This window comes from Lactuca saligna, chromosome 3 (assembly GCF_052625555.1).
Source record: "Lactuca saligna cultivar CGN05327 chromosome 3, ASM5262555v1, whole genome shotgun sequence".
Lineage (NCBI taxonomy): Eukaryota > Viridiplantae > Streptophyta > Magnoliopsida > Asterales > Asteraceae > Lactuca > Lactuca saligna.
Genome location: NC_136419.1, coordinates 29,486,015 through 29,500,642, shown reverse-complemented (window position 1 = coordinate 29,500,642; position 14,628 = coordinate 29,486,015). Strand labels below are relative to the sequence as shown.

Genomic DNA, 14,628 nt, shown 5'->3' with positions numbered 1-14,628 from the left:
TCTTGTTAGTTTCCCACTACCATGTGGACCATGACCATGAATCTCACTGGGACCAACATCTAACCCTTGACTCTGACTTTGACTCTTGCTTTGACTTTTCTCCTCCATGGATTGCCTTCTCTTCCTCTTGGGTCTCCTAGGTTGATTACGGTGTGGGGGAGGTGTGATCTGCATTGGACACTCACTTCTAGGCCACAGTGCCCGACCTTTAATTGGTTCCACCTTGTACCCATATGCAGTTTTCCAAGTTTGTAGCCAGTGCACCTTGTGGACATAAGTATGGAGCTCTTGTACACACTCACCATGATCTGCTTTGTTATACAACACAGAAATCACATGTCTGCAAGGGATACATGTTAATTCCCATTTCCTGCAGCTGCATACCCTTTCATGCATATCAACAACATGTTGATCATTCCATGGGCCTTTGACTTGGTATTTTTCATCACCACACCATTCTGCAATGTACTGAGTAGCAGCTGCTTCATTCTTCTCCATGATCTTTGTTGCTGTTGGGGTGAGTGGGCCTAAACACTTTTGTTGCACCTTGAGGACATTGCATATCCTCTTCATCATATATTCCCTAATAAACTCCAAGCAACTAATAATTGGTTTGTCTCTCCCATCAACTAGCTTGCCATTAAACACCTCACAAAGGTTGTTTAACAGCATGTCTGTGGTTGCTCTCCCTGTATAGAAAAGGGTAAAAGTGTCATAATGTTATGTGAAGGGTAAAATGGTAAAAGGGTAAAAGGGTCATAATAGCTTACCTGTGAAATGGCTTCTTGCCCAATGTTGTGGTGGTATTGACTTTAACCATTCATATGCTGATTTGTCATATAAACTGAATTGGTGCATGAAATGGTTAAACTCTGGCACTGTTGTAGCTGTGGCACAATCCCAAAGGTGATCTTTATATTCCTTAGTTCTCCATTGTTTCTTCATGTTCTCATGTATATGTATGAGACAGAACCTATGCTCAGCACATGGGAACAGTTGACTAACTGCTTGTAGCAAACCCTGGCAACAAATTACACATGATTAACAAAATAAACATTAAAAATAATAAATAAACAACCATTACCTTTTGTCTGTCACTAATAAAAGTGAAATTAGACATAGCATGTAGATCCAAGTCATCACCAAGACATTCAAGGAACCACTTCCAAGATTCGCAGTTTTCAATCTCTACGATGGCATATGCAAGTGGGTATATGCCATTGTTGGAATCTAATCCAACTGCAGTTAAGATGTGGCCTGGATAAGGGCCTTTCATATGAGCCCCATCTAGCCCCAAGAAATCTCTTAAACAAGCTTTGAATCCCTTCTTCATCCCCCCTAGACAAACATAAATTCTTTTGAAACATCTTGAAGTGCAATTCACCAAATTAGATTCTAAAACATCTCCAAGTTCTAATTTGACTGTGGTATCAGGATTGGTTGACTGCAACTCAAGGATATAGTCTCTCAGAACTTCATACTGTTTTTTGTAATCACCCACTACAATCTTTTTTGCATCTGCTTTAGCTCTAAAAACTTTATGGATTGAGAAGCCCACTCCATACTTCTTCTGTAATTGTTCTTGGAGAGCTTTAACTGGGATAGTAGGGTTGGATTCTACTTGATCCATGATTTGTTTGGACATAAACTTCGCTGTTGCAGCTCTCACCTTCCTTGTATTCATACAAGTGTGTTTGTCTTCATATGTTTTAATGTACCAGCTGCTTGCATCTGTAGATCTCGAGGCATGTAACATCCAAGGACAAGAAGAATCTGTTTTTTCCTGACTTGTACCACCTTGTTTGTCCTTTTCTTTACTTTTCCCTTTACTTTTCCCTTTAATTTTCCCTTTACTTTTTTCAGCTTGGGTAGGTCCACCAACTCCATCATTAGTAAATGCCACAACTCCATTACATATGGCCCTCAATCTGGATTTTTCATTTTTTTTAAATGCAATATTCTTTTTTGTTTCCAATGCATGCATTTTGATTTTCTCTTTCAACTCCTGCTTACTGTTATACTTTTGACCTATTTTAAAATGACACTTATGAACCTCACCTAAAGAACAACTTTTTTCCTTACTTAGTTGTTTCAAAACTGCTCTTCTCTTCTTGTCCTGGTCAGAATCCTCATCCATGGAATCAAAAGCATCATTGTCAATGACATCTAACTCATCTGCTTCTTCATCACTCTCATGTTGTCTAGGATTCCTAGCCCTTTTATCTAAGAACTCTACTTCTGTATCAATGCTCATGTTAAAATCCCTCATATCAACTTCAATATCTTCAATTACATTATCTTCATCCACCCAATAGTCACTATCATCTTCCTGCTCTGTTTCACTTCTTTCTTTACTTTCAACCTCACTTACATTTTCTTTTCCACTACTATCCATGTTAGACTGAGGTTGGTTTTCACTTCCATCTTGGACAAAAGCATCAGTTTGATAGTCAAAATCCCAAAAGTCATTCATTTTAGGTTGGTTTTCTTCATCCATCTGAGCTTGGTTTTCTTCATCCATCTGAGGTTCATTGACATCATGCATGTTAGTGCCATTGACTCCATCAACATTGCTTTGTAGTATTTGTTGGTAGAGTCCAATATCAAAATCAGTAGCTGCCTCAACAAAGTCTTTGCTCATACCCCTTCTCCTATTATATCCAGGTGATAAGGATACGACTTGAACTATTTCATTAACTTGGATTTCTGGTTGGTTTGCTTGAGTGGGCACCACATCAACTAAATTATCAGTAGGTGTAGTCATCACAGGTGTTTCCTTTGATTGGTCATCAGGAGCTTCATCAATGTGTTGCACATCCTCATGTGGTTCATCTAACTGTACAAGGGTAACCTTGGTAACAGGCTTAGGATTCAAGAAATAGGTGAGTAGTCTTGTTTCACCATGCTCTGTGTATACCTTCATCACTTTGTGCTCACTAACATATTGAGAAAAGTTTGCAACATCTTGATCATTTCCTAAAGGGCGAAGACCAAAGTGGAAGTCTCCACCAGGCACAAGAAAATGGTAGTATATAATAGGAGGAACCCCATATCTAAAACCCTTCATGATTGCATCGAGCTCATGAACTGAAAACTCATCTATGTCTACCATGTCAACATAGTTTACAGTTCCATCAATGTAATGAACCTCAGGGTACTTGGTGAACTCACCTTCATGGTACAACTTAATGGTAAACAATGTTGGGTGTCCATCTTCAAAACAAGAAAAAAAACACCTCAGTTGGACTTACTTAAAAAAAATCAAGAAATCAAAAGATGAAAAAGGGCAAATTACGTACCATAAACAACCTTGGGGTTGAAGGGTGTGTTTAACAACCTTACGTGCCACATTGTTATGTTCATCCACCGATAATCTATACAAATCACAGCTTAACTAACAGAACTGATTTTGTGTCTAGGGCTTTTATTGATCTTGGTAAAGAACGACGGTCTACTTTATTGATGATGAGGAGGAGACGAACTGCTTTTATTGAGCTTTAGCGGGAACGGTTACAGGGATTAATGGACTAAAATACCCTTAAGTGAGAGGGGCATGGGTAAATTAACGGGAGCTTGGTAACGGTTGGTAAGTCATTGGACTAAACTCGCAACAAATAGAAACTATTGGACCATCTTTGCAAGCCAAATCCATTTTGGACCAAACATGCTAGTTTGGACATACCATAGGGACCAAATTTGCAATTTTGTCTAATTATAATGATAGAAATTAAAACATTAAGAAAATATATTTTAAAAAATTAGTTAAAAATAAAAATTATAAATAATATTAAACCATATATAATATTTAATTTTATTGATGTGTAACTCACGAGTAAAAATCATTCAAACGATTGGGATTATGACGTTATAATAGATTTATATATTATCATATAACTCAAAATAGTCAATATATTATATCAAATTAATATATGAATTATTATATCAAATTTAATAACAACGTTAGTGTTATATTTTAAAATATATATATTTGTAAAGATTTCAACTATATAAGTGTTTCTGCGCATTACAATGTCAACTCAAATATAAATTTCAGTTCCATTTAAAAAAACTAAATAATATTTTTTAAGTAGTTAAAAGTGATAAATTGTAGTGATAAAAGCAAAAACTAAATTGTAATTTCAATTTAACTGATATATTTCTTAAATATATTTTTATAATCGTTAAAAGTTTCCAAATAAGTAACATAAAATAACTTACAATAACAATAGTTAAAAACAACTCTATATAAATGATTATATTGTTAGCTTTAAAATAAAAAACAATATTTGATGTTTTAAATAATTATAATGATAGAAATCAAAACATTAAGCAAATAAATGTTAAAAAATTAATTAACAATAAAAATAACTATAAATAACATCAAATCATATATTATATTTAATTTTTTTCATGTGTAACTCGAAGATAGAAGTCAGATTATGAAATTATAATAAAAATATATATTATCATATAATTCAAAATAATCAATATATTATATCAATATAAAAATTATTATATTAAATTTAACAACAAAGCATATTTATTACATCATATATTTGTAAAATCTTAATTATATAGATATTTTTGTGCTGTATTCGCCTAATATAATAATACTATTATATTTTAGGCAACTTATGCGTGATCACAAAACGATAAGTCATTGAATTGAGGTTATGGAAATCATTGTGACACGTGGACAGCGTTGCCGAATCCCACGTGGATAAACAAAGCCGCCGATGCTCCAAGCACACCACGTGTAATCTAGGATCCGCAACGAACACAATCCATTACGTTGGTTTTACAACCTGATCACCGTTAACGAAACAAAGATGTCTGGTGTATCCCTTGCGGTGGCGCCATGCCCTGACTGCGACCAGAACCCCCCAAACAATGACCAACAAGACCAGACGGCCGGCGCCGTTGAAGATGTAATGGAATCATTAAGTATGATCGACCTCCAGTTGGTAGCTTTCGTAACGGTTTTCTCAGCTAGCGGTCTTGTCCCCCTCTTCGACCTTCTCTTCCCAGCCATCACCTCCGCCTACCTCCTCCTCTTATCCCAACTAGTCTTCCCGGAGCACGCCTCCGCCACCACTTCAAAAGAGCGATTATTTCAGTCAAGTAGACGCTTTAGACTTTATGTGATTACGGGTCTCGCCGTGGGGCTGTTCTTGCCGTTAGCTTATGTCTTGGGAGAGTTTGTGAAGGGAGACCATCATGCAGTTAAGTCGGCTACACCTCACTTGTTCTTACTCTCGTTTCAAATATTAACGGAGAAGATTGTAAGTGGGCTGTGTTTGTTTTCACCTCCTGTGAGGGCTTTGGTGCCAATGTTGTATACAGTTAGAAGAATCTTTGTTATATTGGATTGGGTACGAGATGTGTGGTTCAACAAAACCCTGCCATTAAATGCAGGAATTAAGGTAAGATAACTCTTTTACTTAATGCATAGAGATTGTAATTAAGTCATTTTTCTGATATACATTTGTGTGTTGAGTAGGATGTTGGATGGTATTGGTTTGGGAGAATCCTAGCGATGGCTAATCTGGGTTATTTCTCAATCAATCTGTTTGGATTTTTGATTCCACGGTTTCTTCCAAGAGCATTCGAGCAGTATTTTAAGGAAAGAAGCGAGATACACGAGAAGTCGTCGGTGAAGGACTTGAGATCGTCTACTGTCGGAGAAATCTGATTAACATGGACTGTTCATTAATACACGCCAAGATACGGGTTAATATGTTTTGGTTTTATGTTGATAAAGTTTAGATATACGGGGAAACAGATCTTTTATTTTAATGATTGATCTTCGTTTAATTTCATTTGATCAATTAAACATATGAAACAAAATTTGCAAATATGGTTATTGTTGAATTATGGCTTTATAGACAAATAAAGGAAGACAGGTATACTCGAAAATAATAATCTCCTACAATTTAGGCAAAATTAAGTGGTTCTCAAAAATAGCCATAAAGTTGAAATTTTGCAAGGGTGTCCTGCCAAAATAGTTGTTGAAATAGTTGTTTGTGTAAGATAATTGTTCATTTTTTTATTAAACATAATAATATATAGGTAATTATAGATTACAAAGTACAAACTCGGGTTTTTTTTTTTTTTTTTTGATCAATTGTGGTGACTTGGTCATAGATCAACTGGTTCGTGTGTCAGATCAGATAGAAGTGGATAGCTTTCATTGAAATATGTAAAATTACATTAAAAAAATAATTGTTTAAGCTCCACTTATTTTTATGTATTAAACTTTTAAATTATGGAGTCTTATATTAATAAATAGAACCAGTTCACTTTTCGCTTGGTAAATATATAGTTCTTCATTGCATTTCTTTCTTCTATTATTGTTTAACCAGGGACGGACGTAGGAATAAGTAGTAGTAGGTGCACAAAAAAAATTCCGATCAAATATAACAAAAAAAGTTACGAGTGCATTAAACAAAACAAATTTCTGTAAACAAACTTCCTGAAGGGCAAACTATTTTTTTCATGGGCAGGTTTCTGATCTCGTGGAGCTTGTTTCCGTTTTGGTCGTGGTCGTACAAAGTTTTGAAGACTTATTACCAAAATTTTATTCCGAATTAATGCATTTTTATAAGTTCAATTGTTTAGAGCAATATATATTATACAAATGCCAACTAATAAATGCATTTGTATAAGTTCGATACATTTTGCTTGATAAAACAAACAAATCAATTCAAAATGTAGAATAATACATGAATTGAGTTAACCTAAATTTTAATAATTATGAAGAGAAGCAGTTGTTTAGTTTAAACATATGCAATGCATCTATACACATATGTGTGTAATGTGTATAGTTTAAACATATGCAATGCATCTATACACATGTGTGTAATGTGTATGAAACCTTACATATAAAACATATTAAAATTATGTAGTTTCAATCCATGAATATATCCACAAGTTAACGTTTTTTAAACATAAAACTATTCTCACAAAATTTATCATATTATTGTATTATTGTTTTATTGAGATTTTTTTTTATATTTATTTATGTAAAAGCTATTACGTTGAAAAGAAATTAAATAGAAAATTATGAAAAATCATGGATCACAAAAAAATTGTATGTAGCTCTATCATATCCAATTGTGTGTAAAAATATATATTAAATACGAAAAATGTTGAAATGATTTTGAGTTCTAGGGAGCATATGTTTGCTAATGAAAAAAAATGATTTTTTACTATATGGTTATCAAGTTAATGAAAAAGCAAACGATTAAGATATGAATTTTAAACGAGGAAAGTGATTTAATTGAGTTTTACTAAAAACGGTTTAAGTTTTAACAAGTTATATTCACCAAGCCCTTTTTGTTGGCTAGATATTTTTGGGGGCTAATAACAAATTCTTATATATATATATATATATATATATATATATATATATATATTAAAGGAGGATAGTTTTTAGGAATAGTGAACATCCTGATTTTTTTGGCAAAAATAACCCATAAGTTTTCATATTTGTAGTTGTTCAGATTTTTTGCACTAAAATTTGATATATTGGTAATTTGGTCCCTTAAATTATTAACAGTCATATAAAGATAAGAAGATAGGGTTCCTCACCGGTTCTGTCTTATCTTCAAACTCCCCACCCGGTTTCTCATCCACTCATTTTCTAGGTTATCAAATCTGATTTCCACCCTTCTATTATTTGGCTCCACCCATTTCTTTTGTTTTGATCGGCCAAGAGGGAAGACGAACACAACACAGAAGTTAGGGAAAAGAGAAATCGGGGGTAAACCATGGTTTAACCGGTTCATCGATCTTTTGCATCACCGATTGAGAACCGTCAACGCCACCGTCTGAGTTCCTCGAGTTACTTTACTTATGAATTTGGTTAACTTCTTAAACCGCACATCACTTGATGCGGCTTCTGGTCATAAATCAGATGAGTGTTTATATTGTTTGTTCTGCAACCATTGATTCTTGATTTTAATGATTTTTGTTTGGTCTTCGGGTTATTATCAAAGCTCAATCGGATCAGAAGATGCGAAATGTTGAGGAAAAGTGAGAATCGGAAGAAATTGTAGCAAGTTGGTAAGTATCTAGATCTTTTATGCCCTGTTTCTTCTACCCACAAAATCGTTACCTCCAGAGATATTTATATTGTTTGTTCTGCAACCACTTATTCTTGATTTTAATGGTTTTCGTTTATCAGAGTTTAATCGGATAAGGAGATGCCGAATGTTAAGGAAAAGTGAGAATCGGAAGAAATTGTAGCAAGTTGGTAACTATTTAAATGCTTTGACATTGAAATGGAAGTTTTTTGCCTTTGCTTGAAGGTTGATTCTCCATAGTTGTTGCTCTGCCATCATTCCAAGCATTGAGATGGCATAGCTTACGAGGGGATATTTGGATGTTATAAACTCAACCTTTTATTCATTCAGTAATCTTTCTTTCACCTTCTTCTTTATCAGACCGATTATTTTCACCTTCCTCCTTTATATGAACGGTGACCCCCTCGATCGTCTCCGATTGACCCCTCAATCGGCACTCGACCACCATCATAAGCCAGGTGACCCCTCAATCGTCTCCGGTTTACACGTGTTCTATTTTAGGGCTTTTGAAGAGGAACCCGGGTAAGCGAATCCCCCCTCTCTCCGCCGTATGTCGTCGACTCCATGTGAAGCCTTGGCCCGGTGACCTTCGTACCCCATCGTTATAGGTTCGTATGTTTGCAAATTTTTTTTGCTTTCGTTTTCTTAGACGATGAAACAACTGCTCAAACTTAATAGAAAGGTTTGAAGTTCTTCAAAGAGCTCTGATCGTTATACCAAATCTACAAATCGGCTTTCTCTCGACTTCTTCTTCAACACTGTTATTTATAAATCCCTGGTAAATTGATTCATTGTTTTGCTATCTTGAACCCAGGTGTCCTTCTTGAATCTGCAGGTGCCCTTCAGCCTCACCATTTTCTTCACTGTTTCTCTGTAAAAAATCATCGTCTTCATGGGATGCCAATTATTTGGGTCCGGCTAAAACTGTTCGGATCACCGACATCACCTTCCAATTAGGTATCACTGTTCTTAACTACCTTTCTTTCTCCTTTATATGAACGGTGACCCCCTCGATCGTCTCCAATTGACCCCTCAATCGGCACTCGACCACCATCATAAGCCAGGTGACCCCTCAATCGTCTCTGGTTTACACGTGTTCTATTTTAGGGCTTTTGAAGAGGAACCTAGGTAAGCGAATCCCCCCTCTCTCCGCCGTATGCCGTCGAGTCCATGTGAAGCCTTGGCCCGGTGACCTTCGTACCCCATCGTTACAGGTTCGTATGTCTGCAACTTCTTTTTGCTTTCGTTTTCTTAGACGATGAAACAACTGCTCAAACTTAATAGAAAGGTTTGAAGTTCTTCAAAGAGCTCTGATCGTTATACCAAATCTACAAATCGGCTTTCTCTCGACTTCTTCTTCAACACTGTTATTTATAAATCCCTGGTAAACTGATTCGCTGTTTTGTTATCTTGAACCCAGGTGTCCTTCTTGAATCTGCAGGTGCCCTTCAGCCTCACCATTTTCTTCACTGTTTCTCTATAATAAATCGACATCTTCATGGGATGCCAATTATTTGGGTCCGGCTAAAACTGTTCGGATCACCGACATCACCTTCCAATTAGGTATCACTGTTCTTAACTACCTTTCTTTCTCCTTTATATGAACGGTGACCCCCTCGATCATCTCCAATTGACCCCTCAATCGGCACTCGACCACCATCATAAGCTAGGTGACCCCTCAATCGTCTCCGGTTTACACGTGTTCTATTTTAGGGCTTTTGAAGAGGAACCCAGGTAAGCGAATCCCCCCTCTCTCCGCCGTATGCCGTCGAGTCCATGTGAAGCCTTGGCCCGGTGACCTTCGTACCCCATCGTTACAGGTTCGTATGTCTGCAACTTCTTTTTGCTTTCGTTTTCTTAGACGATGAAACAACTGCTCAAACTTAATAGAAAGGTTTGAAGTTCTTCAAAGAGCTCTGATCGTTATACCAAATCTACAAATCGGCTTTCTCTCGACTTCTTCTTCAACACTGTTATTTATAAATCCCTGGTAAACTGATTCGCTGTTTTGTTATCTTGAACCCAGGTGTCCTTCTTGAATCTGCAGGTGCCCTTCAGCCTCACCATTTTCTTCACTGTTTCTCTATAATAAATCGACATCTTCATGGGATGCCAATTATTTGGGTCCGGCTAAAACTGTTCGGATCACCGACATCACCTTCCAATTAGGTATCACTGTTCTTAACTACCTTTCTTTCTCCTTTATATGAACGGTGACCCCCTCGATCATCTCCAATTGACCCCTCAATCGGCACTCGACCACCATCATAAGCTAGGTGACCCCTCAATCGTCTCCGGTTTACACGTGTTCTATTTTAGGGCTTTTGAAGAGGAACCCAGGTAAGCGAATCCCCCCTCTCTCCGCCGTATGCCGTCGAGTCCATGTGAAGCCTTGGCCCGGTGACCTTCGTACCCCATCGTTATAGGTTCGTATGTTTGCAAATTTTTTTTGCTTTCGTTTTCTTAGACGATGAAACAACTGCTCAAACTTAATAGAAAGGTTTGAAGTTCTTCAAAGAGCTCTGATCGTTATACCAAATCTACAAATCGGCTTTCTCTCGACTTCTTCTTCAACACTGTTATTTATAAACCCCTGGTAAATTGATTCGTTGTTTTGCTATCTTGAACCCAGGTGTCCTTCTTGAATCTGCAGGTGCCCTTCAGCCTCACCATTTTCTTCACTGTTTCTCTGTAAAAAATCATCGTCTTCATGGGATGCCAATTATTTGGGTCCGGCTAAAACTGTTCGGATCACCGACATCACCTTCCAATTAGGTATCACTGTTCTTAACTACCTTTCTTTCTCCTCTTCATTTCCTAGCATCATAGCATGAAGGTTCTGAATTTCCGATCGATTTGTAAACAGAGGGAAATGGAATCGAAAGATCATTTGAACAAGTTCGAAGTCGGCTCAGTTCCGACGTTGTACTACATACCCGACTTCATCTCCGATTCCGATCAAAAACTACTCCTAAATCAGGTATGTAATCTAATAACACGTCTTTTGTTTGCTATCTTCTCTCCTTTTTGTTGTTCTTTGGGGTATTCGACAACAGTGTGATTTCTCACATCGAAATTGAGAACAGTGGTGTAGTTGGTTAACTCTTATTCTCAAATTGAAACGAGGTTTCATATTTTGATTTTATAGATTTACACAGCTCTGGTTTCAAAATGGAAGTCTCTGAAAAACAGGAGATTGCAAAATTAGGGTATGGCATTGTTGTTATCTACGAACTCGTCAATTTGGAGGTTAAAATATATGTAGGTATTGATGGGATTTTTCTTTTGTTTTCGTGTGATGTTTGTTACAGGAGGGATTGTCCATGAAAAAGGTCCTTTGCCTCAAGAGTGTAAGCCCTAATCCTTCTCTCTTATCAATATCATTTCGGGATTAAGATATACTATACCTTATTGTCATAAAACTTAAGTATTGAATTTTATATGTAACGATTTCATTTGATTTAATAAGATCAAGTTAACGAGTAATCATAGTTCATCTCTCTCTCTCTCTCTCTCTCTCTCTCTCTTTTCTCTGTGTAGTACCACCATTGTTGACAAAAATTATAGAAAAAATCAAGGAGGAGTTGTGTTTGTTTTCTTCTGTAATCAATCATGTCCTCATCAACGAGTATCTTCCAAATAAAGGCATAATGGTTTGTACTGCGACTAAATCGATAAAAATTAGTATTTTGCACTTACCCTTTTTTACTTTCCCATTTATTAACACTTTTTTGGGTGAAAACATAGCCCCACCAAGATGGGTCCGCATATTTTCCGGTGGTGGCTATTCTTTCATTAGGATCACCTGTTATCATGGACTTCACTCCTCATTCAACTTTAGCAGACACTACAAGTAACATTCAAGAAACCAGTCATGGGAATTTACAAAACTACCCTCCTTTCTCTATTGCACTGATGCCACGCAGTTTATTGGTATTCAAAGATACAACATACTCAGGTGAGCCTATTTTTAAATGCTTTTCTTAATAGCCTCTGTAATTTCTGTTGTATATTATGGAACCTGATGTGTTCATTTACTTTTCTTTCCAGGTGATGGGTGTACTTGGATACCAGTTATAGAGAATTTTACAGTTCACCATGTCCATCGCTATCACCTCCATGAGACAGACTCAATTTTATTATCTGTCTTATTGTGTTCTTTTCATTTAAATCTATCTGCTATAAAATTCATAATTTGTAGGATTTAAAGAATTTTAATGGGTTTCAAAAAAAGAATATCTCAATTACAAAAAATAGACGGTGGTTAAAGGTATGTATAGTCTCTTAACATAGGATTCATATAAATATGATGTCTTTTGCCCTTATTCAAGTTTTGGGTTTGATGTATAGTTCAAATTCCTCATTTACTGTCTTTCACAAGGTGACTCAGATGGAGCTTACCAGGGTGTTATAAGGCTATTTTTGTCAAATGAAGATGAAATACATCTAACGATGCAAGGTAACACCAACTCCTTCGTCAAGCCCCAACACCTATCTATTTAAAAAAAACTTCTATTTTTTTCCATTTGCTACTTTTTTGTGTTATTAATTTTAGTTGTGTGATTTGTCTATGTGATATTTGTTATAACAATTTTGAAGATTTATTTTAAAAAAATGATGACCTTGATTGAACTATTATGTGGGTGTTTGGTAAAATGCTTGAATGGTATTTCAAATATGCACCAACTTATTGACATACCTGTGAAAATTTGTCCATTTTTGTTGATTATAATAGGTAATGGAATTCCTTAGCCATGTCAACAGTAGACTGAAACAACAACAAATTAGTAGGTTTTCCTTTGGAAGTGTTAATGAGGTTGTTGCTTCAGCAGCAATTGAAATAACATGAGCCGTTTGTATCTGGTCAAACTCTGGTATCACAATTTCTACCACCTTCAATACCAAATGTAGAAAAAGTTATATATTTAATAAATACAAAATGATTGAGGACGAATTTTCAATATTTTATCCTAAATTATAGCCGTAAATTTTTACCAAATCTTTAGTGTTTAAACATTTTAAAAATTCAATCTTATGTGATTGACCACAATGAAGCTTCTCAAAAGCATAATCACGAAATAAGGATTGAAAGTTGATGTTATTATTAAACAAAATATTGATAATTATAAAATGTTTACTTTTTTTACCCGTTCAACTATTTTCATCATTTGTTTCTTAACATTAAACATTACCTGATGTGTATTTGTTTTTTGTTTGTTGACAGATTTGATGACATAATGAAGTATAAACAAACATGGAATACAAGGTGCACATTGACATCAGAAGGAAAAGAGAGCATGAAGGAAGTAATGTAGCTTATGTTTCTTCAATATCACCTTGCAACTGGTGGAAATTGAAACAGAAGCAAAAGCAGAAGCCGAGAATGTGGATGACTCGCCTACATTTTGGATAGCATGTCGTTACTGTTTCTATATGTATAAGTATCAAAGGGTCTATGCAGAGTGCACTATTTAACCAGATGGGGAGTGTTAAACCCTAATGTTAAATCCAATTATTGACCACCTGATTGATCAAATAAACAAATAACTGATCAAATAACATTTACAAAGAACAAACAACGGAAAAAACTGTAGCATCCGACAATGGAAAAATCTTTAGCATCCGACAACGGAAAAAACTGTTGCATCCGACCCTCGCAACGCGGGGGTTCCCCATCTAGTTGTACTTCAAAGTAGAAGTAAGTGTAAAAATAAATAATAAAAATAATTATCGTGGGCAAGGAAAAGTGAATGAAATAATAAAAAAAAAGCTTCTTTTTACCAAGATTCGAACTTGAACCAAGTCACAAAGGAGAACTTTAATCTGCGCCTTTGACAAGCTGAGGTATCCTAACTTTTGATAATATGTATGAATTGCAGTAGTAATAAACTTGTTTCTTTATAGTGCATAATAATAAAAAAAGTTTTTTTTTTTATATTAATACGAAAAAATCTAGTAGTTTCCGGTGCAACACCGTGCACCATTATAGATCCGCCACTGTATTTAGTCATCAATGTTTTCTTTCTTTCATTATCGTTTATTATTTTATGTCATTGAAAATTACTATTTTTTAACCATCACGAAAGGCAAAAATAATTAACACTTTTACTTCGCTATCAAAATTGAATCTGCAATGTCAAATATTAATCATGAATGCCCTATTTGTAATTTTAACTAATGAAACGATATATTTTTACGAGGTTTAACATTTAAGTTTAAGTGGAGCTGGAATGTATATTTTATTTTTCTCATATATATATATATATATATATATATATATATATATATATATATATATATATATATATATATATATATATATATATATATATATATATATAAAGTGAAATTGTAAAAATTAATTTAAAAAACTGAATCGTGTTTTGTTGCCATTTGTAGAGCTATGTGTCATAGACCAATTGGCTTATAATATTATCTTTATTTAGTTTGTTTTTTTTTGCCACAATTTTATTATTATTTTGCTGAATAATTTAAAAACTAAAATTATGATGGATGATCTTGTGTGGAGGATGGAAACTTATGT

The 14,628-nt window shown here is 35.2% G+C and overlaps 1 protein-coding gene and 1 pseudogene across 1 annotated transcript; both read left to right on the top strand.

Annotated features, from left to right (window-relative positions):
- The first annotated feature begins 4,689 nt into the window (after positions 1–4,689).
- On the top strand, positions 4,690–5,924 carry LOC145033507 (uncharacterized). Its single transcript, XM_078982100.1, has 2 exons — positions 4,690–5,423; positions 5,501–5,924. The coding sequence occupies exons 1-2, from the start codon at positions 4,830–4,832 to the stop codon at positions 5,690–5,692; spliced, it is 786 nt and encodes a 261-aa protein (XP_078838226.1). The 5' UTR covers positions 4,690–4,829; the 3' UTR covers positions 5,693–5,924.
- Positions 5,925–10,956: 5,032 nt separating this feature from the next.
- LOC145035313 (alkylated DNA repair protein ALKBH6 homolog) lies at positions 10,957–12,933 on the top strand (annotated as a pseudogene).
- The last annotated feature ends 1,695 nt before the right edge of the window (positions 12,934–14,628 follow it).

Excerpts from the sequence above, each read along its gene's own strand:
- LOC145033507 (XM_078982100.1), top strand. The coding sequence starts at position 4,830 with ATGTCTGGTGTATCCCTTGCGGTGGCGCCATGCCCTGACTGCGACCAG. Across the intron at positions 5,424-5,500 it reads CATTAAATGCAGGAATTAAG|GATGTTGGATGGTATTGGTT; the intron begins GTAAGATAACTC and ends TGTGTTGAGTAG.